Source organism: Cynocephalus volans, chromosome X (genome assembly GCF_027409185.1).
Source record: "Cynocephalus volans isolate mCynVol1 chromosome X, mCynVol1.pri, whole genome shotgun sequence".
Classification (NCBI taxonomy): Eukaryota; Metazoa; Chordata; class Mammalia; order Dermoptera; family Cynocephalidae; genus Cynocephalus; species Cynocephalus volans.
Genome location: NC_084478.1, coordinates 121,669,548 through 121,691,641, shown reverse-complemented (window position 1 = coordinate 121,691,641; position 22,094 = coordinate 121,669,548). Strand labels below are relative to the sequence as shown.

General features: G+C 35.5%; 1 protein-coding gene across 1 annotated transcript in view; it reads left to right on the top strand.

Annotated features, from left to right (window-relative positions):
* TRPC5 (transient receptor potential cation channel subfamily C member 5) overlaps positions 1-22,094 on the top strand; it is a 167,735-nt gene that overhangs the window by 144,774 nt on the left and 867 nt on the right. Inside the window, exons 7-9 of the mRNA XM_063083212.1 lie at positions 18,090-18,293; positions 18,534-18,575; positions 20,427-20,516. Of these exons, the coding sequence (XP_062939282.1) occupies positions 18,090-18,293; positions 18,534-18,575; positions 20,427-20,516 (336 nt within the window). The remainder of the gene's footprint in view (positions 1-18,089; positions 18,294-18,533; positions 18,576-20,426; positions 20,517-22,094) is intronic.

Here is a 22,094-nt window from a genome sequence, read left to right as displayed (position 1 = left end):
TAAATAGAGCTGTGATAAACATATTGCTCATATTGCTGTATGGCCTGATAACAATATCACCAGGGATGCACAAATTATACCTACTTCCCACTGTCTGTCAACTGAGAGATGAAAGGGGGGTGGGTAGGGGGTAGGAAGGAGGAAGAACTGCTGGTTAGCTGCTTTGGCTTGTGAATATATCTGGACCAGAAGGTAGAATCCCTGAATTAGTGTTTCTTAAAGTGTGGCCGACAACCACCTACATCAAAATCACCCAAAGAAACTTGTTAAACAGTGTAGATTCTTAGGCCTCCCAGAGCATCAGTTTTTGTAGATGTGCAGTGGGACCCAAGAATCTGCATTTTAGCAAGCACCTCAGGTGATTCTGATACCCACTGAAGTTTGAGAACCACTGATATAAACAAATCCCAATTAGTTCATTCGGTTGAACCTCTATACCCTTCCTGACTTTTCTTACTTTCATCTCTTTCTGAAAGTTCTTTCCCTCTGTCTCTGCCTGGAGATATGCTGCCAATCTCTCAAGGCCTAGCTCAAATATAGGCATATTCTGTAACATCTTATCTGCTTTGTGGTCCCCATCTGGGGGAGAAACAGACATAACGGCTGCCCACTAGACCACGGCACATGTTCAGTAGGGAGAAGAACCTGTTTGTAACACACACTGAGAGGGCTCTTGCAGTTTGAGAAGGGTTAAATGTGCTATCAAGAGGCATCAGTACTAGGGTGCATGGGAATGTTGGGGGCAATGGATGAGCAGTGAGTTACAGCTGGAGGCAGAGCTCTCTTTTTGACCCTGATGTTTTGTAGCTGAGTTTGTACACTTAAATTGAGGTTGCCATGAGGGCTCCACTCTAAATAAACGAATATCAAAGTAATTCCCAGCAGGCCCCAGAATGAATAGAACAGTAAATACTAACCACCTAGAAACCTTAGGGAGGACAGAAGGATTGCTGACTTTTTTGTGACAGGCAACTGGCTCCTGGCTAGACCACTGCACACAGGTCATAAGTTACAGGGGAAAGCATCGAGAGGTATGGGAATACTGATCGAAGGAACTTTCTCTGCTTCAGGGCCTACAAGTGGTTGAGGAAGGCCTGATCTACTTCCATATTTTGAAGACTCATGCACATTTTTTTAAATGAATTGAAACAAATGGAGTTTTAAAATTAGAATATCTTTAAAATGCTTACATCTTTTTAAAATTGCATTTTTGGCTCTGAGGCTGAATATAAATAAATAAATCAGCATTTTTAACAAATGAGCCATATGATTTTGATACACACCCACATTTGATAAACACGCCCTGAATTCTGCCAGAAGAAACCAGTCCAAGTGAGGTAGACTTCCCTTGAGATGTCAGAAAAAAATGAATTATCTCACCTGTCTTTGGGGTATGTATGTCACAGTGATTTGTGTTGCTTTCCCATCAAAGGGAAACAGAGCTGGTCTTATACTTAAGTGAAGTAAATAGCTACTAGTTAAAGGATGCCAAAATGTACCCTTGCCCCAAATATTGCTCCAACCATCCTGCCATAGGGACCAAGATTCTCGGGAGCCTTTCTGCTTAAGTGTTATTATTAGCTCTGCTTTTGCTGGGTTGGTACCTGCCATGCTCCCTTTGCATTATGTGATAAAGTTTTTCAATTTGCTAGGCAAGATGCTCGTTGGCAGGAGATCTGAGAGAGTTCATAAGACTTTGTCAAAAACTGGTGGGAAATTGGCTTTGTAGTTTGATCATAAGGAAAATAACCTTGAGCTTGGATTTCTTCAGAAATGTGAAATTGAACAGACATGTTCATTTGACCTAGCTATGGCCATGTGCTCAGAATCTGAGCAAGTCAACATTTGAGGGTGTGCTCTACCATCAGAGTATATTACACTGGCACTGTGAAAGGGCTGGCCCGTGGCTCACTTGGGAGAGTGCAGTGCTGATAACACCAAGGCCACGGGTTCGGATCCTATATAGGGATGGCCCGTTGGCTCACTGGCTGAGCGTGGTGCTGACAACACCAAGCCAAGGGTTGAGATCCCCTTACTGGTCATCTTTAAAAAAAAAAGAAAAGAAAAAGAAATAGAAGCCCTGTTTTGCTCTATAGCAGCGCAAAGGCAATGCAGAGCACACACATGAATTAGAAAACATCTTAAAGGCTATATGTCATTAAGTGAACATTATGTTAGCACAAAAGCCCTAAAAATTTTGGAATGTTGGGAAGAGACAGGACCACTATCTATGGTCGTGTAGGTTCTCTCTTACACAAAAGCACCCAGCCAGGGGCTGATCTGGGAAAATGTTCCCAAGTCATAGTTGGGTAGAAAGGGTAGGACAGAGAGTACAACAAAGCATCACCACAAAGGGAAGAGCCAATGTCTGATTTGTCTGTCACATAAAGTAAAAGACTAGTCCCATGCAGACAAATGAAAATCTATATATTTAGGTAAGTTTTAGATAAATATATACAAAAGCCACATTCATAATCTTACAATTCAATTTAGATTAAGGGTTGTAAATAAAATAGATTTCTATACACCAAATAATATTGTTGTCCATATTGTTCACTGCTATAATCCCAACACCTAGCATGTAGCAGGCAGTCTCCACAAATTTGCTGAATGAATGAATGTATGAATGAATGCTTATCTTACTCATCAATTAACAGCTCATCTTGTTTAACCAATTCTGCCAGATTGTCTATTATTTGCTGATCTTTAGGATTCAGGTGTTACCTCCATACTCTGTGTTCTGTGTGGCATTCCCACCACCACCACTGTCTGGACCCAACACCTAGCAAAATGACAGGAAGATGGTAGTTGCTCAACACAGGAATCAATGAATGTATGGATAAGGTGGATAATGAATTGATACACGATTAATGAAAAGTCTGTTGAGAGGATTATTTGCAGTACCTTCTCTGCTAAATTATTATATAGTAATTAACCTGAGGTCACTTGAGCACCAGGGGAATGGAATGGTAGCAATTGGGGACTATGAGCCATTTTCAAAATGCTTAACTAAAATCGTATCTTTACCTGAGTGGGGTAGATGCGATGAGACACTCCAGAAAGCCTTCTAAGTTCAAAAAAAGTTGCCTATGGTTTATAACTTGGCCCACTGCATGTTTTCATTCTTTGTCAAAATCAAATAATCCCCCCCACCAGACCTTTAGAAAACAATTTTACAAAAAAAAAAAAAAAAAAAAGGACATAACTGCTATTGCTTAAAACACATAAAAACAAAAAGCTAAACTCACACAGGGATTTTTTTTTTAAAAGAGGATTTCTAGCTACTAGGGCATCTAGCCAAGTTCATTAGAAAATAACAGAATACCCACATGAGTTGTATCATCATTCTTTTTTTTTTAATATGTCTAGAGATAGAATTCTGTGTTTTGAAAATGTGACTCAGTTCATTTTAAGAAACTACTTCATTTTAAGAGCTGTGCTAGAGAAACATAGACGTATTTCCAAGGATGGCAGGTTGGCTATTCTGGGCCATCGAATGGTAAAATAAGAATTCAAGCTTTGTTTTTGGTATTATAGGTTCAGAAATATAGGGGAAGTAACCAACAATTACATAGTTCTTGCTACATAACAGGCATAGCCTAAGAATTGACATTGACTTCTACAATAATTCGGCTTGGTAGGTATTCCTCTCCCCGCATTTTTACAGTTGAGGAAAACACGACTTGAAGACTTGAATTTATTGGTCTGAGGTCACGCAGCTAATAAGTAGCAGAGCAGTATTCCAAACCATGGTTTGTTTGACTCGCACACCCCTGCTATAATGGCATGTTTCCTCTCACTATTTCATACTGCTCTAACCTCCTATCCTCCTCTGCAACCTAAATTGCCTACAGCAACACCATTTCCCCATGGCAGGATTAAAGGACAGTGAAAGTTATTATAGCTATAATCATGTGTGTGCATGTGTGTGTGCAATTTATATATTGAAGCTGTCTTAGTTCAGATTCTCATCAAGGGCATTCAAAATTTTTCTGGCATACCTGCTAATAAATTTGGAAAAAAAAATTTATGTATCTCCATATATACTTTTGGATTGGTGTCTAAATTTTTCATCTTAAGTTTAAACAGGTGCAAAAGATGTAATTTCTGGAATATGGTAGACGTTGAAATTTTAAAAAAAACTATGCAATTACACATTTAAATGTATCCAGTGGAATCTGAATACCACAGCAACTTGTTACTCATAACCATATGTTTAAAAAATAAATGACTAAACTCTTCTTTAAGAGCAGAATGTTTACATCATTCCTTTTTCTCTTTGAATTCTTACTTCCATTCTATTATATCCCCACAGGATTTTACCCTAATGTTATATAATTTTTACATTCAAAATTTATTATTTTTTATTACCTTGTCATATTTCTTCATAACAAAAGTATAAATTGAAATTTAATTTTTTATTCCCTGTAGCCATAAGCTAATAAATGTTAAAACCATTCTTCTGAATTTAGTTATCATTCAATTATTAGTAGTACAAAACTGCTCAAAAGAACACAAATAGAATTTTTGATAATTATTATACATAAAATTACATTTTTATTGAAAACGTATTTGTTAAAGATATGAATGAAGCTTTTCTTCTAACTAGTTATTATATTTGTAGATAAATATTGAGTAATATTCAGGAATAAGATTCAGCATTAATTATATTTTTAGTTCCCATTTTTATAAAATTAAGTGCTAAGAAAACTTTTTATATCAGTTATATGTGAATGAATAGAGTTATATTATGCCATTGTCACTCAGTTTTTTTGAATTCAGAGTTGTGTGCCAAAAAGTCATGACTTTTCATAAAATAATATTTTTAATAATTCATCATCTGACAGCTTGATTAGGTTCTCCTTAAATTTTATTGAAGGCAAAGACTTAAGAACCACCCGACTTAAAGGATTTGTTATCCCAGATTACAGTCATTCAGTTTCTCGATTTCTGGGAAACACTACTGTGGTAGGTAGCCTTTAAAATGGAACCCTACAATCTCCACTTCCTGATATTTGATCCCTATGCAATCCTCTCCCCTTGAGTGTGGGCTGGACCTAGAGACTCACGTCTAACAAAGAGGATATGGCAAAAGTCTGGAGATTATTGTATAGCACTGTGACTGTAGTGAATAATAATGTATTATATACTTGAAATTGCGAAGAGAGTAGATCTTAAATGTTCTCACCACAAAAAAAATGTAATTATGTGAAATGATGTATATGTTAATTAGCTTGATTTAATCATTTCTCAATGTATACATATATCAAAAATCATGTTCTACACTATAAACAAAATGCAATTTTTGTCAATTATACCTTTGAAAAGCCAAAAGAAAAAAAATATGGCAAAAGTGATGTCACTTCCAAGAATAGGTTACAATAAGATCGTGGCTTTTCTCTCCCTCTTTCATTCTGAGGGAACCCTGCTAGCATGTTATGAGCTGCCATATGGAGAGGCCCACATGGCAAGGAACTGAGGCAGGCCTCTGGCCAACAGCCAGCAAGGGACTAAGGTCCTTAGTCCAACAGCCCACGAGGAACTGAATCCAGCCAACTTCCAAGTGAGTTTGGAAGAAAATCCTCCTTCAGTTCAGTATTCAGATGAGATGTTAGCTCCAGCCAAAACCTTGATTATAGCCTTGCAAGAGAGCTTGAGCCAGAGGCACACAACTTTGCCACACCCAGATCCCTTATCCACAAAAACTGAGATAATAATTTTTATTTTAAGCCTTATGCTTTGAGATAAAACCAAAAATCCTTTACTAAAACTTTATCAAATAATTATTAAATATACCAATTACTCTTTTACTTAGAAGCACTGTGTTTAACCCAACATACTAAACACAATTCATGATATGGAAAATAGAAATTTTAATAACTTTAATACACCTTTACCAATAGGACATTTTTTATAAAATGCTTTTTGTCTTATCACATGCTTTAAATATAATTTTACCAAAACTTTAAAGCTGCAGATTTAGCAGTTTACAGAAAATATCCTAACTGGGGCTGAGCCCGTGGCGCACTCGGTAGCGTGCTGCGCTAGCAGCGCGGCGACGCTCCCGCCGCCGCGGGTTCAGATCCTATATAAGGATGATCGGTGCACTTCCTGGCTGAGCGCCGGTCACCGGAAAAAAAAAAAAAAAAAAAAAAAAAAAAAGAAAATATCCTAACTGGAAAAGCCAATCATCATTTCCAAACCAATCGGCTAAATTAGATTTATTTTCTGCCTCAAAAAGAATGGCTTCATTTTTTAACTCAATAAATATGTCAGTATTTATCCCTGTGATGACCATGTCATTTGTAAATTCTAATTCTAGGATGGACAGACAGAAGGAAAGATAGAGAATGCAGACTTGTTATGAATTTGTCATCAGGATGAAATAAGGTGATACAGAGTTCAGTGTTTCTTCTAATGCTCTTTTTTGCTTTGCTTTCAAAGAATTTTCCCTCAGGAATGATGTATTCTTTGGCAATAGTTGGGGAATGGAAAGGTGAGGTCATCAATAAAAATTGTCATCACTCCTGCCATCTCAGTGTAAATTATCCCAATATCCTAATATTCCAAAATCAGTCAAAACACCCTGTTTTTAACGTAAAGTTTAACCCTTAATAGAAATATGTGTAAGGTGCAGAGTGATAGGAAAGCTTTCCATGGATAATTAGTATGTTAATTAAAGGTGTCTTCTAAAAGTTTTATTAAAAAAGCAAAGTTTTGATTAAAATAAATCCTTCTCCCCTTTTTCTCAAAGGCAATATAGGTTCCTTGTTAAAAACAAATAATAAAATTAATCTAAAAAAAATTTAAAGCAGATATCCATCATCCAGAGATAATGAATGTTAACACATTATTTTATATATGTAATATGTAAAAATATATATAACGTGTTAACATTATTACACATCTATAAATATAGCCAGATGCTTAAAATTTGCTTTTTTCACTTAATTATGTATAAGAAACAGCCATCTTATATAATAATACATTTAACCAGTGTAACTTAATACTAGACATTTTGAATTGTTTCCAATTGTCTCTTCTTATTAAAAAATGCTGCTATATTTTAAAAAAACAATATAATAATAATAAAGGTGTCTTCTTAATTTTTTAGTGGCATGGATCTTTTTGACTGACTTGTGAAGCCTTTAGTTTCCTTATCTAGAATAATACTTTTACGTATATAAAAAATATATTTTGCTTTTGCAGAAATTGACAAGCTGCTCCTAAAATTCATATGGAAATGCCAGGGACTCTAAATAGCCAAAACAATCTTGAGAAAGATTAACAAACTTTGAGAACTTACACTTCCCAGTTTCGAAACTTACTACAGAGCTATGCAATCAAAACAGTGTGGTGCTGGCATGAGAATAGACATATAGATCAATGGAATAGAATTGAAGGTTCAGAAGAAATATCTTTTTTTTTTTAATAGTCAATTGAGTTTTTGTCAAGACAATTCAATGGAGAAAGACTTGTCTTCTCAACAAATGGTGCTGGAACAGCTGGATATCCACATGCAAAAGAATGAAGTAGAGCTAACTCTAATGGGACAAATACCTAAATGTAAGAGATGAAACTCTTAGAAGGAAACCAAGGAGTAAATCTTGGTGACCATGGATTAGGCAGTGTTTTCATAATTATGACACCAAAAGCACACATTATGAGATAATTTGTAAGTTGGACTTCATCAAAATTAAAAAATTTTGTGCTTCAATATATACCATCAAGATGAGGAAAAGACAACTCACAGAATGAAAGAGAACATTTGCAAATTATAGACCTAATAAGGGACTAGTATCCAGAACATACAAAGAATGTTTATAACTCAATAATACAAAACAGCCCAATTTTTAAAACAGGCAAAAGATATGAAAAGACATTTCTCCAAATAAGATATACAAATGGCCAATGAGCACATGATAACATGCTCTACATCATTCATCATGAGGAAAATGCAAATTAAAACCAGAATGAAATACCACGCCATACCCACTAGGATGGCTATAATAAAAAACACAGAGGGTAACAAGTGTTGGTGATGATGTGGAGAAATTAGAACCCTCATGTATTGCTGCTGGGAAAGTACAATTGTGTAGCTGCTTTGGAAAACAGTAGGGAAATTCCTCAAATAGTTAAAAACAGTGTTACCATAGGAGCCAGCAATTCCATCCCTAGGCTTATACCCAAAAGAATCAAAAACATATGCCTCCATAAAAACTTGTACACAAATATTCATAGCAGCATATTCATAATAGAAAAGAGCGGAAATAACCGAAATGGCCATCAACTGATGAATGGACGGACAGACTAGATGTGATTTTTCCATACAATGGAATATTATTCAGCCATAAAAAGAATGAAGTGCTGGCTCATGTTACAACATGGGTAAACTTTAAAAACATTATGCTAGGTGAAAGAATCCACACATAAAGGACCAATATTGTATAATTCCATTTATATAAAATGTTCAAAACAGATAAATCCATAGAGACAAAAGTAGATTAGTGGTTGGCAGAGATGGGGGATGGTAAGGAGGGAGTGCTGGGAAGTGAATGCTAATTGGTTTCTTTTTGGAGTGATGAAAATGTTCTGAAACTAGATAGTGGTGATAGTTGCTGAACTTTGTAAATATATTAAAAACTACTAAAATGTACATTTTAAAATATTAATTTTATGGTATATGGAATATATCTCAATAAAGCTGTTGCTAAAAAATAAACTCGTAGAAGAAAACACAGGAGTAAATCTTCATGACCTTAAGTTAGGCAATGGTTTTTTAGATTAGGACAGCAAAAGTACAAGCGACAAAAGAGAAAATAGCTAAAATAGGCTACATCAAAATAAAATATATAAAATTACAAAAGAAAGAAATCATATTGAAATAGTTATCAAAATATGAAAAACAAATATGTCATATGATAATATATGTGCTTATTAACTCATTAAATAACAAAACCTAGCAGTGGATCTAATAAGTACCTAATTTCAATCTAAAGGCTTCATTTTTATTTTGAATTTACCGCTCACTTGACCTAAAGCAATTTAGTCACTCTTAGAAAAGAGAGGTATCCTCAATTTATCCATTAACAGCTGGTTAGTATCTCTTACTCAGAAACAGGCAATGGGAGATCTCAGAAGTCAACACAATCCTCCAGTTCCATGGTTCTTAACCATTTTCAGGAATGCAGACTCCTTTGAGAATATGATGAAAGTACAGAAAAATGCAAAACACTCAATATTTTATGCACAATTTTAATAGATCCATTAACCCCATTAACTTCATCCATGGAATCAGGTGTAAAAATTCCTATTCTATTGAATGTCATTCTTGAACTCAATCATTCATTCCTTTAATATGACAGCCAAGCACTGCTTGGAGAGCAAAATGAAAGCTTTCATGTAATATCTGGAAGGCCAATGAGCAAATTCTAGGATTCATGCACAGACCGAATGCATATTCAAAAACTACTCCAAACCAACATTGTAAGGCATAACTGACTGATTGAGTTTGGATGTGCTGTCTCTGCCAAAACTCATGTGGAAATCCGATCCCCAATGTGGCAGTGTTGTGAGCTGTTTGAATGGGGGCAGATCCCTATGAATGGATTAATGCTCTCCCTGGAAGAGGGGGACTTGAGTGAGATCTCGCTCTCTAATTCCCACAAGAGCTGGTTGTTTAAAAGACCCTGGCACCTCCTCTCTCTCTCTTGCTTCCTCTCTCATCATGTGATCTGCTTGTACCCGCCAGCTGCTGCCACTTTCCACCATGAGTAGAAGCAGCCTGAGGCCCATGCCAGATGCAGCTGTCCCAGAATCATAAGCCAAATAAACTTCTGTTCCTTATAAATTACCCAGTCTCAGGTATTTCTGTTATAGCAACACAAAATGGACTAATCTACTGTCCTTTTAAAAATCTCATGTGCTAGTAAAGAAAGAGATTTTCATTTTTGTCCTTACACTGTAAGCTTTTGACAGAGAAAGCTATATTATTTCCATATTCCAGAACCCATTTTTCCCCAGAGTATCTATCTGTAGCAATGATTCCAGAAAGAAAAAAAAAAAATTCTCTGCAGATACATTCTTCTTCTTCTTCTTCTTTTTTTTTCTTTTTTTTTTTGTTTTGTCAGAACAACTAAAACATGATAACTAATTCAGGCTTTTTTTCCTTTTCTATTTAACTGCCAAGAAAACTTAAGCCAAATTTATCCAATAACATGTAATATATCTGCCTCAAAAAAAATTACCTCTGTTATTTTATAACCTTAAGTCCTTCACAAGCAGTAAAGAAAGGCTAAAGCAGAGTTTTAAACTGCAGGAGCATGGAAGGTGTGTCACAATGCATGAGTCCCTTAGCAAAGAATGGGAGACTTACTGATTCAAGGCATTTAATGGAATCTCTGTGCAATCATTAACTGAGCACTAGGCTAATTGAGAAGACACTTCAGTGGCTTCCTATGACAAAAATACAAACTTAACAGGATTATTCAAAGTCACTAAATAAACACCAACAAATACAAACCCTGGTGGGAGGGGATCAGATTTCCACAGTAGTCACATTATATTGCTTAAAATGTCTGGTTTTAACCAAAAAAGATGACAAAACATGCAAAAAATAGGAAAGTATGGTCCATATACAGGAGAAAAAGATTTCAATATAAATTGTCCTTGAGGAAGCTCAGATGTTGGATTTACTAGATAACAACTTTAAACCAGTTATTTTAATCACACTCAAAGAATTAAAGGAAATTATATATAAAAAATTAAAATATGAGTACAATGTCTCACCAAATAGAGAAAATTAATAAATTAATAGAAATTATAAAACAGAATCAAATCAAAATTCTAGACTTGAAAATCACAATTACAGAATGAAAAAGTCACTAGAGAGGCTCAACTGCAGATTTGAGCTGGCACAAGAAATAATCAACTTGAAGATAGGTCAATTAAGATGTCCAGTCTTGGGAACAGAAAGAAAAAGGATGAAGAAAAATGAACAGAACCTCACAGATTTGTGGGACACCATCAAATGTGTCAACATACACATAATGGGAATTCCAGAAGGAGAAAAAAGGGGCAGAAAAAATAAACAATGGACAAAATCTTCCCAAATTTGATGAAAAAATTAATTCACACATCAAAGAGTTTGAGGACTCCTTGTAGGATAAATACTAAGAGATTCACATCATAGTCAAACTGTCAAAGTTAAAGACAAAGAAAGAATCTTAAAAGCAGCAGGATTAAAATGACTCCACCATGTACAGGAGATCCTCAATAAGATAACAGCTGATTGCTCATCAAAACCAATGAGATTAGTAGTCATTGTGATGACGTATACAAAATACTTAAAGCAAATAACTGCCAACTAAGAATTCTATATCCAGCAAAACTACCCTTAAATGACCCAATGGTATTTATCTGGGAAATGCATTCATATTAACAGTTTAAACAAGAAAAACCCCTTGATCATACCAACTGATCAATATACATTTATGATTTTTTTAAAATAAAGGTCTCAACAAACTAAGAATAGACGGTAACTTCTACACCCTGATATAAGGCATCCACAAAAATCTACAGCTAATATTAAAATTAATGGCAAAAGATTGAAGACTTTTTACCTGAGATCAGTAACAAAAAAAGTATATCCACTCTAACTACTTCTATTCCACATTGTGCTGAAGACTCTAGAGAGTTCAATAAGGAAAGAAAAAACATTAAAGATATACAGATTAGAAAGGAAGAAGGAAAACTATCTTCATTTGGAAATTATATGATTGTGCATGTTGAAAATCCTCAAGAATCTACCAAAAAATTTTTTAGCACTAAAAATGAGTTTAACAAGACCACAGAATACAAAGTCAACACACAAAAATTAATATATACTGGCAATAAACGATTGGCAACTGAAATTTTAAAATACAGCACATGCTATGGTCTGAATGTTTGTGTCCCCTAAAATTCATATGTTGAAAACCTAATCAACAATGATGGTATGAAATGGAGCCTTTGGTAGGTGATTATTAGATCATGGAGGCAGAGCCCTCATGAATGGGATTAGTGCTATTATAAAATAGGCCCCAGAGAGCTGCCTTATTCCTTTTTTTTTTTAATCATCTGAGGTTACAACAAAGAAACGGTTCTCACCAGATATTGAATCTGCTGACACCTTGATCTAGGACTTCCCAGCCCCCAGAACTGTGAGAAATAAATTTTTGCTGTTTATAATCCACAGAAGTTTATGATATTTTGTTACAGCATCACTAACAGACTAAGACCATACCACTGACAGCTGTAAAGAAAATGAAATATTAGGTATAAGTTTACCAAAACATGTACAGGATTTGTACACTGAAAATTATAAAACATGATGAAAGAAATGACATACTATATTCGTGGACTAGAAGAGTCATTAGAATAAAGATATTAATTCTCCCAAAATTGATCCAGAGGTTCATGAAATCCCTTTATCTCAGTAAGCTTCTTTGTAGACATAGACAAGCTTCTTGTACAATTTATGTGGAAAGGCACAGGCCCAAGAATAGCTAAAACAATCTTGACAAAAAAAAATTAAAGTGGAAGGAATCACTCTACCCAATTTTGACACTTACTATATAGCTACAGTCATCAAGACAGTGTCGTATGCCGAACAGACAGACACATAGATTAATGTAACAAAATAGAGAATCTAGACATAGACCCGCACAAGAATTTTTTAAAATTCTTTTGCATTTTAAAAAATAACAGTTTTATTGAGATATAATTTACACACTGTATAATTCACTCTTTTAAACTGCACAATTCATTGGTTTTACTATATTCACAAATATATGCAATCATCACCACTATCTAATTCCAAAATATTTCTTAACTCCAAAATGAAACCCATACCCATTAACACTTACTCCCCATTCCCCTTTTATACCAGCCCCTGGCAACCACCAATCTACTTATTCTTTCTAATTTGTCTATTCTGATCATTTCCTAGAAATGGAATCATGCAATACAGCCTTTTGTGACTGGCTGCTTTCACTTAGCATAATAATTTCAAGCTTCATCAGTGTTATAGCATGTATCAGTACTTCATTCCTTTTTAATACCAGATAATATTTCTTTGTATGAATATACCACATTTTGTTTATCCATTTATTGGCTGATGAACATTTGGGTCATTTTCATTCTTTGGCTATTATTAAAAATGCTACTATGAGCATTCGTGTACAAGTTTTCATCTCTCTTGAGTATATACCTAGGAGTGAAATTGCTGGGTCATATGGTAACTCTATGTTTAACCTTTTGAGGAACTGCCAGACTGTTTTCCAAAGTGCCTGCACCATTTTACATTCCCACCAGCAGAATATGAGACCAATTTTTCCATATCCTCACTAACACTGGTTATTATATGTCTTTTTTTATTGTAGTCATCCTAGTGGGTATGAAGTGGTATCTCATTGTGGTTTTGATTTGAATCTCCCTGATGACTAATGATGTTGAGAATCTTTTCAGGTGTTTCTTGGCCACTTGTACATCTTATTTGGAGAAATGTCTATTCAAGTGCCTTGCCCATTTTTTAATTGGTTTATTTGTCTTTTTATTGTTGAGTTGAAATTGTTCTTTATATGTCTTGATGCAAGTCTCTAATCAGATATATAACATTCAATTATTTTCTCCATTATATGGGTTGTCTTTCCATTTCTTTATGGTGTCCTTCAAAGTACAAAAGTTTTTGTATTTTGATGAGGTCCAATTTACCTATTTTTTTCTTTTTTCACTTGGCTTTAGGTGTCATATATAAAAAAATCATTGTCTTATCCAAGGTCATGAAGATTTACCCCTAATATTTTTAGTTTTATAGTTTTTATATCTTAAATGTAGGTCTGTGATCATTTTGCATTGTTTTGTCCACATAGGAGTTCAACTTCATTCTTTTGAATGTGGATATCTAGTAGTCTAGCATGCCCAGTTGATTTTTTTTTCCGCTATCATTTAGTTAAAGCCGTGTATTACAGCCAACTCATTTCCAATAAAGGCATCAAGAGTATTCATTGGAAAGGACAGTCTCTTCAATAAATGGTGCTGGGAAAACTAGACAGTCATATGCAGAAGAATGAAATTAGGCCCCATATCTCTCATCATATACTAAAATCAACTCAAAATGGATTAAAGACTTAAATGTAAGACCTGAAACCATGAAACTACTATAAGAAAACAGGGGAAATACTCCAGTACATCAGGCTAGGCAAAGACTTTATGAAGAGGACCTCAAAAGTACAGGCAAAGAAAGCAAAAATAGACAAATGATATTATATGAAACTAGAAAGCTTCTGAACAGCAAAGGAAATAATCAACAGAGTGAAGGGACAACCTGCAGAACAGGAGAAAATATTTGCAAAGTATGCATCCGACAAGTGTTTAATATCCAGAATATACAAGGAACTCAAACAACTCAACAGCAAGAAAACAAATAATCCAATCAAAAAATGGGCAAATGAGCTGAATAGACATTTCTCAAAAGAAGACATACAAATGGTCAACAGGTGTATGAGAAAATGCTCAAGAACGCTAATCATCAGGGAAATGCAAAACAAAATCACGATAAGATATCATCTCACCCCAGTTAGAATGGCTATTATCAAAAAGACAGAAAACAACAAATGCTGGTGAGGATGCAAAGAAAGAGCAATTCTTTATACACTGTTGGTGGGAACATAAATTAGTACAACCATATGGAAAACAGTGTAAATTCCTCAGAAAACTACAAATAGAACTACCATAATATCCAGCAATCCCACATCTGGGTATATATCCAAAGGAAAGGAAATCAGTACATCAAAGAGATATTTGCACTCCCATGTTTACTGCAGCACTATTCACAATAGCCAAGATATGGAATAAACCCAAGTGTCCATCAATGAACAGATAAAGAAAATTTGGTATATAAACACAATGGAATATTATTTAGACATAAAAACAGAATGAAATCCTGTCATTCATGGCAACATGGATGAGCTTGGAGGACATTATGGTAAGTAAAGTAAGCCAGGAACAGAAAAAGAAATACCACATGTTCTCACTGATATGTGGAAGCTAAGAAAGTTGATCACATAGAAGTAGAGAACAGAATAGTAGTTACCAGAGACTGGAAAGGGTAGTGGGGAAGAGGGATAGTGAGAGGTTGGTTAACAGATACAAAAATGTACCTAAATAGGAGGAAAAATATCTAGTGTTCTATAGCACTGTAGGGTGACCATAATTAACAACAATTTATTGTATAGTTTCAATTAGCTAGAAGAGAGGATTTTGAATGCTTCCAACTCAAAGAAAGGATAAATGTTTGAGGTAATGGAAAAAAGAAATCAGTGGTTGCCAGGGTTTCAGGAGATAAGGAAGGGAGAGAGGGCAGGAGGGATGAATAGGTGGAGCACAGAGGATTTTTAGTGCAGCAATACTTTTCTGTATGATACTATCATGGTGAATACATGACACTATGCATTTGGCAAAACGCATAGAATCATACAATACAAAGAGGGAACCCTAATGTAAAATTAAGTTAATAATAATATATCAATATTGATTCATAATTGTAACAAATGTACCACACTAACAACATGTCAAAAATAGGAGAAACTGTGTATATGTGTGTGTGAGGACGGTATGGGAACTAACTATCTGTGCCTTCTGCGTAATTTCACCAAAACTAAAACTGCATAAAAATAAAGAAAATGTAAACCTCATCCTTTATAAAAAATGAAACTCAAAGTGATCAGAAAGTAAATGCAAATCTTACAACTATAAAAGTTGTAGAGGAAAACAGAAGAAAATCTTCATGACCTTGGGTTAGGTAAAAAGTTCCTAGACATGACACAAAAAGCACAACTATTAAAAATTTTGATAAATTGAGTATTTAATTAATTTGGTAATTTTGACTTTATCAAAATTAAAACAGTTTGCTCTGGGAAAGACACAATTAAAATAATAAAAACACAAGATGCAGACTGGAAGAAAATATTTGCGAGTCACATATCTGACAAAAGGTTTGTATTCAGAATATATATATATATATGTACGTATATATTTTTAAAAACTCTCAAATCCACCTATAAGAAAATAAATGACCCAATAAAAATGGGCAAAGGATCTGAAAAAATACTTCACCACCAAAGATATGTAGATGGTAAATAAGCATATGAAAAAATGTTCAACATCATTAGCCATTTGGGAAATGCAAATTAAAACCATACTAAGATCCCACTACATACCAGAATAGCTAAACTTTTAAAATCCAAACACCACACTGCTTCCAGCTTAATAACATTCTAGAGTAAAAATTATTAGCAGCAAGAATGATAAATGTATCCACATAATACACCTTTGCTATTTTGACTTCTTAATATATGACTGATTTTGTGGTGGGAAAGTGAGGCTAAATGTAAAAATAAACACTAGGCTATTTCAAATGAACAAAGATTTGAGGATGGAAGTTGGGATAATAAAGTATGTATTTTTTACTTTTCTAAAAAAAATTAAAAAATAAAAATTAAATTAAAATAAAATAAAGTCCAACAACCCCTGAAGAGAATATAGAGCAACGAGTGGGAATGAAAAATAGTATAGCCACTCCGGAAAACAGTTTGGCAGTTTACTATAAAGCTAAACATACCCTTACATAAGACCCAGCAATACCACTTCTAGATATTTAAGCTAAGAATATAAACCTATGTTCACACAAAAACCTGTACATGAATGTTCACTGAATCCTTATTCATAATTGCTAAAAACTGGAAACCCAAATATTCTTCAATAGGCAAATGAATAAAGTGTTGTATATCCAAGTAATGAAAAACTACTCAGCAATAACACTGAATGGACTACTGATACATACAAAAACATAGATGAATCTCCAAGGTGTTATGCTGAGTAAAAATAAGTCAGTCTCACACTGGCTGGTTAGCTCACTTGGTTAGAGCATGGTGCTGATATTACCAAATTCACAGGTTTGGATCCCAATACCGGCCAGCCAGCCAAAAAAAAAAGTCAGTCTCTAAAGGTTACCTACTATATAATTCCATTTATATGACATCATGGAAAAGGCAAATTCTAGGGATGGAGGACAGAGCAGTGGTTGCCAGGGGACAGGAGTTGAAGAAAATTTGATTACAAAGGGGCAACACTAGGGAATTTTGGAGAGTGATGGAACTGCTGTCTATCCTGATTGTGGTGGTGGCTATGGCAATACATATAGGTCTTAAAACTCCTAGAAATGTATACCAGTATGTGTGTGTGTCTTGATTATGATGGTGGTTATATACGTCAAAACTCATTGGACACTTAAAGTAGGTAAATTTCATCCTTTGTAAATTATACCTCAATAAAGTTAAAATTTTTTGAAAGAAAAAAAGAAAGCCTCCCCACCACAATCTGACTTCTTAAAAATAACTATTGACAGTTTAGTGTGTACCTGTTAGAATATGTAATATAAAAGGTTTTTCGGTTGTATAAATGGGATCATTGCACACAATATATATTGTGCTTTATATTGCTTTTTCACTTACAGGTCTTGGACAGATGCATACACACACACACACACACACACACATATATATATACACACACATGCCTATTCTATATATAAAATGTTTATGCATCTACTCTATTTTAGTAGTTATATTGTATGCCATTTTGTAGATCTAACATCATTTATTTAACCAGTCTCCTACTGTTGAGTATTTAGGTTGTTTTGCTATTACTAGCCGTGCTACAGGGAACAGCCCTATGTATACATCTTTTTGAAAGTATATTGATAAGATATATATTTTTGTTTTGTTTGTCGGGCGGGGGGAATGGCTGACATGGGGATCCAAAGACCTTGGTGTCTTAGAGGCTGCTGTCTAACCACCTGAGCTAACTGGCCAGCCCCTGACAAGATACATTTTTAAAAGTGAGATTACTGGGTCACAGCATATGTGTAATTTGAACATACACAGCCACTGACAGATTGCCCTCTATAGAAGTGGGTAGAAAGTTTAGAATAAGACATGGATGCATTTTGTAGTTTCTCATCCCAAACCTTGAACTTCTGTCTTTCATAGGATCATGCCGACATTGAGTGGAAGTTTGCAAGGACAAAGCTCTGGATGAGTTACTTTGATGAAGGCGGCACCTTGCCACCTCCCTTCAACATCATCCCCAGCCCCAAGTCATTTCTATACCTCGGCAACTGGTTCAACAACACCTTCTGCCCCAAAAGAGACCCTGATGGTAGACGGAGAAGGCACAACTTGAGAAGCTTCACAGTAAGACTTTAAAAAATGGTTTCTTTTGAAACAAAACTGTTTTCTCCTATCCCTCCTTTGTGATACTCCCTATCTTAAACATCATAATATCATTCCATCCTACATTTGCTTTGGATATTTGTCAGGCAGGAGCTCCTGTGCCATTCTCCAGTTCTAATATTTAGAAACATGTTCAGATGGGTGGTGGGCAGGGTGCTGGGAGACTGCTGCTGTAACCTCTCTGTCCATTTTCAATTACAGGAACGCCATGCTGACAGCCTAATACAAAATCAACATTATCAGGTAAAGCTTCCTCACAGGGACTAAGCACAGTAGTTCGTGGATAGTTCTGTGGAGTAGAAGTAAACTCCATTCTGGCTATGTCTGGACATGATCCCATTTGACTGGGGTAGAAGGCTTAGAAAGGCTGTAATCCATCAAAGGCTTATAGCTCCTCAGAGTGGAATCACCTGCTTTATAATCCTCTTCATAGCCCTTTAACAGCTCCTCAGCTTGATCAGCAACATCCATGACTTAGCAAGCTATCTTCCTTGAGATTAAATAAAATATGTGGTTGGTCAGTCAGTCAATAAATATTTGAGTACCTACTGCACATCAGACACTAAGCTAGACACTAGAGAAGTCACTCTGAACAAGAAAGACATCGTCTTTCTGCCCTTATGAAGTTTATTATCTAGTAGGGATGAAAGACATTAAACACGTTACAACTATTAAGTCATTAGAAATGTAAGATATGCTGTGAAGAAAAAGTATGGTAATGGGAATATATAATAAGTAATGAATATATAACAGGAGGAAATTAACCTCAATGAAGTAAAAGCTTATCTGAATGTAAGGAACTTAGGTCTTCCTAAATTACAACGTGACTTTAATAAAAAATAGATAAGCACTTCAACATTTTTTTTTAAATAATCTAATAAACATAAAGCACTTTTCCCACCAGCCAGAAAACAACCAAGCATCCAAATATCAGGAACATCTCTTGAAAGTAATCCTTGCTATCACAAATAAGAGAGAACCATCTCTCACCTTCCTTATCAAAAGAAACCCAAAGTAGAAAAATATTCTGCCAGGACTGATGAAAATTCATCCATTCCACAGTCATTTCCCCTAACTTTGTTCCTCTAAGGCCATAACTAACAAAGAGAAACAACAAATACAGCATTTGGTAGATAACCCTTCTCTCACTACTCCCGTCTCCAACACATTTTTGCGATAATAAATCTTAGGCAAGATTCATTGCCTTCATTTTCAGCTTCATAGTCCTCATAAAAAATTGGTTCCTGGGCATCTCAGTGACTTCTTCAAGTTCACATAGCAATAGAAGTAATAAATATAGCATTGGCTATTATGACCATAAATCAGATTGACGTAGAATTGAATTCTGATTTTGACATTTACTAGTTGTATAACCTTGGACCAGTCAGCTTCACTGGGCCTCAGCTTCGTTTGTAAAATGGGAATGAAAATAATAAAACTTAACTTACAGTGTTGTGAAAATTGAGTAGTGAGTGTGTGTTGTGTGTGTGCGTGTGTTGCCTAGCACAGTGCCTAACACATTATAATGAGTGGTAGCTATCATCATAACCATCACTAATACAAATCATAGTGACCATGTGTGTGCCATTCCCCCAGAGGCTAAGTAAAAAGAGGCCATCCTTGTAAAGGAGAAGTGTAGATAGACTCTGAGAAAAACGAGCCGACTTGGTGACTGTGAAGAATGACTCTCCCAAGTTTATAAAAGGAGGAAAAACTCATTTTACCAGGAGCATTAAAGTTTAAGCCAGCCCGCAGGGAAAGGATATTGACTATGACCATTCAATGAATATTCCACTCCCATTATTCTATAAATGTGAATACATGCTTACCTTATGCTTGGTTGGCAAATTTTCTTTTAGAGTGGATTTGATTTTGCTGGCTCACTCTGCCTCCAAATTCAGAGACACAATAATTCGTTAGCCAATGGACTTAACTCTTTTTTTTTTTTTTTTTTTGGCAGAAAATGGCTGGATCCTATGAGGATTTTCTGTTGCAGAGATGATCTAAGCATGTTTTATTTCCTGTGTTAGTTTCTTATTTTACTGAGAGCCTGAGAAGGAAACTGAATGGTTCTTCATGTTTTTTTAATTCTAGGAAGTTATCAGGAATTTAGTAAAAAGATACGTGGCTGCTATGATAAGAAATTCCAAAACAAATGAGGGGCTAACAGAAGAGAATTTTAAGGTAATTTAATCATGAAGTGGTTTAATTTTTCATTTCATATTTCTTAAGCATCATTTAATCTTCACAGTGTTTGAGTTTTCTGGTGATGGCATTTCACCTGCCTATAATACAGCAAAACCAGCTACAATTCTTGTTCTCTCAGAATTGTCATCCAGCAGATAGATTTTACCAATCAGATTTTGCCACAATCAGTTTTATGAACAAAAGAAATCTGCCCTATGCATTATTTTAATATTCTGGGTGTTTCTCAGTGTGGGAATTGAATGCTTTAAATGATATGGCAAAGACATAAGGTGAGGGGCAAGATAGCAAAGGGAAGATGCCTAAGATATGAGGTAAAGACCAAAAATCTATTATTAAATCTAAGGCCTTAAGAAACTCTACCATTAAACATTAAAAACTCTACTTTTGGTATTAGCCTAGAACAATGATTCTCAACGACAGACAATTTTGTCCCCCAGGGCGCATTTGGCAATGTCTGGAAATACTTTTGTCTGTCACACTGGCATCTAGTGGGTAGAGACAAGGTTGCTACTAAACATCCTGCAATGAACAGGACAGCATCTCACAACAAAGAATTATCCAGCCCCACAAGTCAATAGTGCCAAGGTTGAGAGACACTGTTCTAGAACATATATATATATTCTAAAGTACACAGGAAGGCTGTTATCCTAATCCATAGACATAACTTACCTACTGAGGGACTGTTATGTGCCAAGCAGTCTGCTAAGTGCTGGCATATAGTGGAGAGTGAACGAGATCTAACCAGCCCCTCTTGCGGAGTGACAAACAATAATATATGACGATGAATGATTGAGTATTCTGACAGGGTAAACACAGGGCACTGTGGAAACAGAGAGAAGGGACACTCAGCTGGGACTTGGGGAGTCAGGACAGGCTTTCCAGAGGAAGCGATGTTTAAGCTGAGGCTTGAAGGAGGAGCCAGATAAAGACGAGTTGGGGAGAAGAGCGTTCTAGACAGAGAGAACAGCACAAGGAAAAACGCAGAGGCAAGAGAGAATACATCCATATGAGTGGACAGCAGAGAACCTGGGAAAAGAGTAGAAAGAGATGAAACCAGAGAAAGTGACAGGTACCAGGCCTTGAAAAACCTTGTATTTTTCCTAAGTTCACTGACAAGTTCCTAACAAGTTTTAAGGAGGGGAATGACATGATCAGATTTAAGCTTTTAAAAGATGGCTTTGATGATGAATGAAGTCTCATGTGCTGGTTGAGCTGCCAGTGTTCTCCAAGGATTGTCAACAGACCTCCAGGGGCCTCAGGGCAGGCAGATGAAAGATATTCACCTCCAATTTTTTTGGTTTTCAGCCCCATTTTGTGCTGCTGCCAGGATGGCGGTCTTCTAAGCCCTAGACTTCCCCTGGGACTTTACCATTTTGTAAATCAGGGTAAACAACTGGGTTCCCAACTAGTACTGTCTGCCCTAGATAAGTATACTGTCTTTCCCTTTCTTCTGCCTCTCTAGAGGCTTCAGTAGGGTGCCAGTCTCACAATTTAGTAAATTTTTTCACTGGTTAAAAAAGAAAAAAACAACCAATTAGAGACAGAAGACATTTC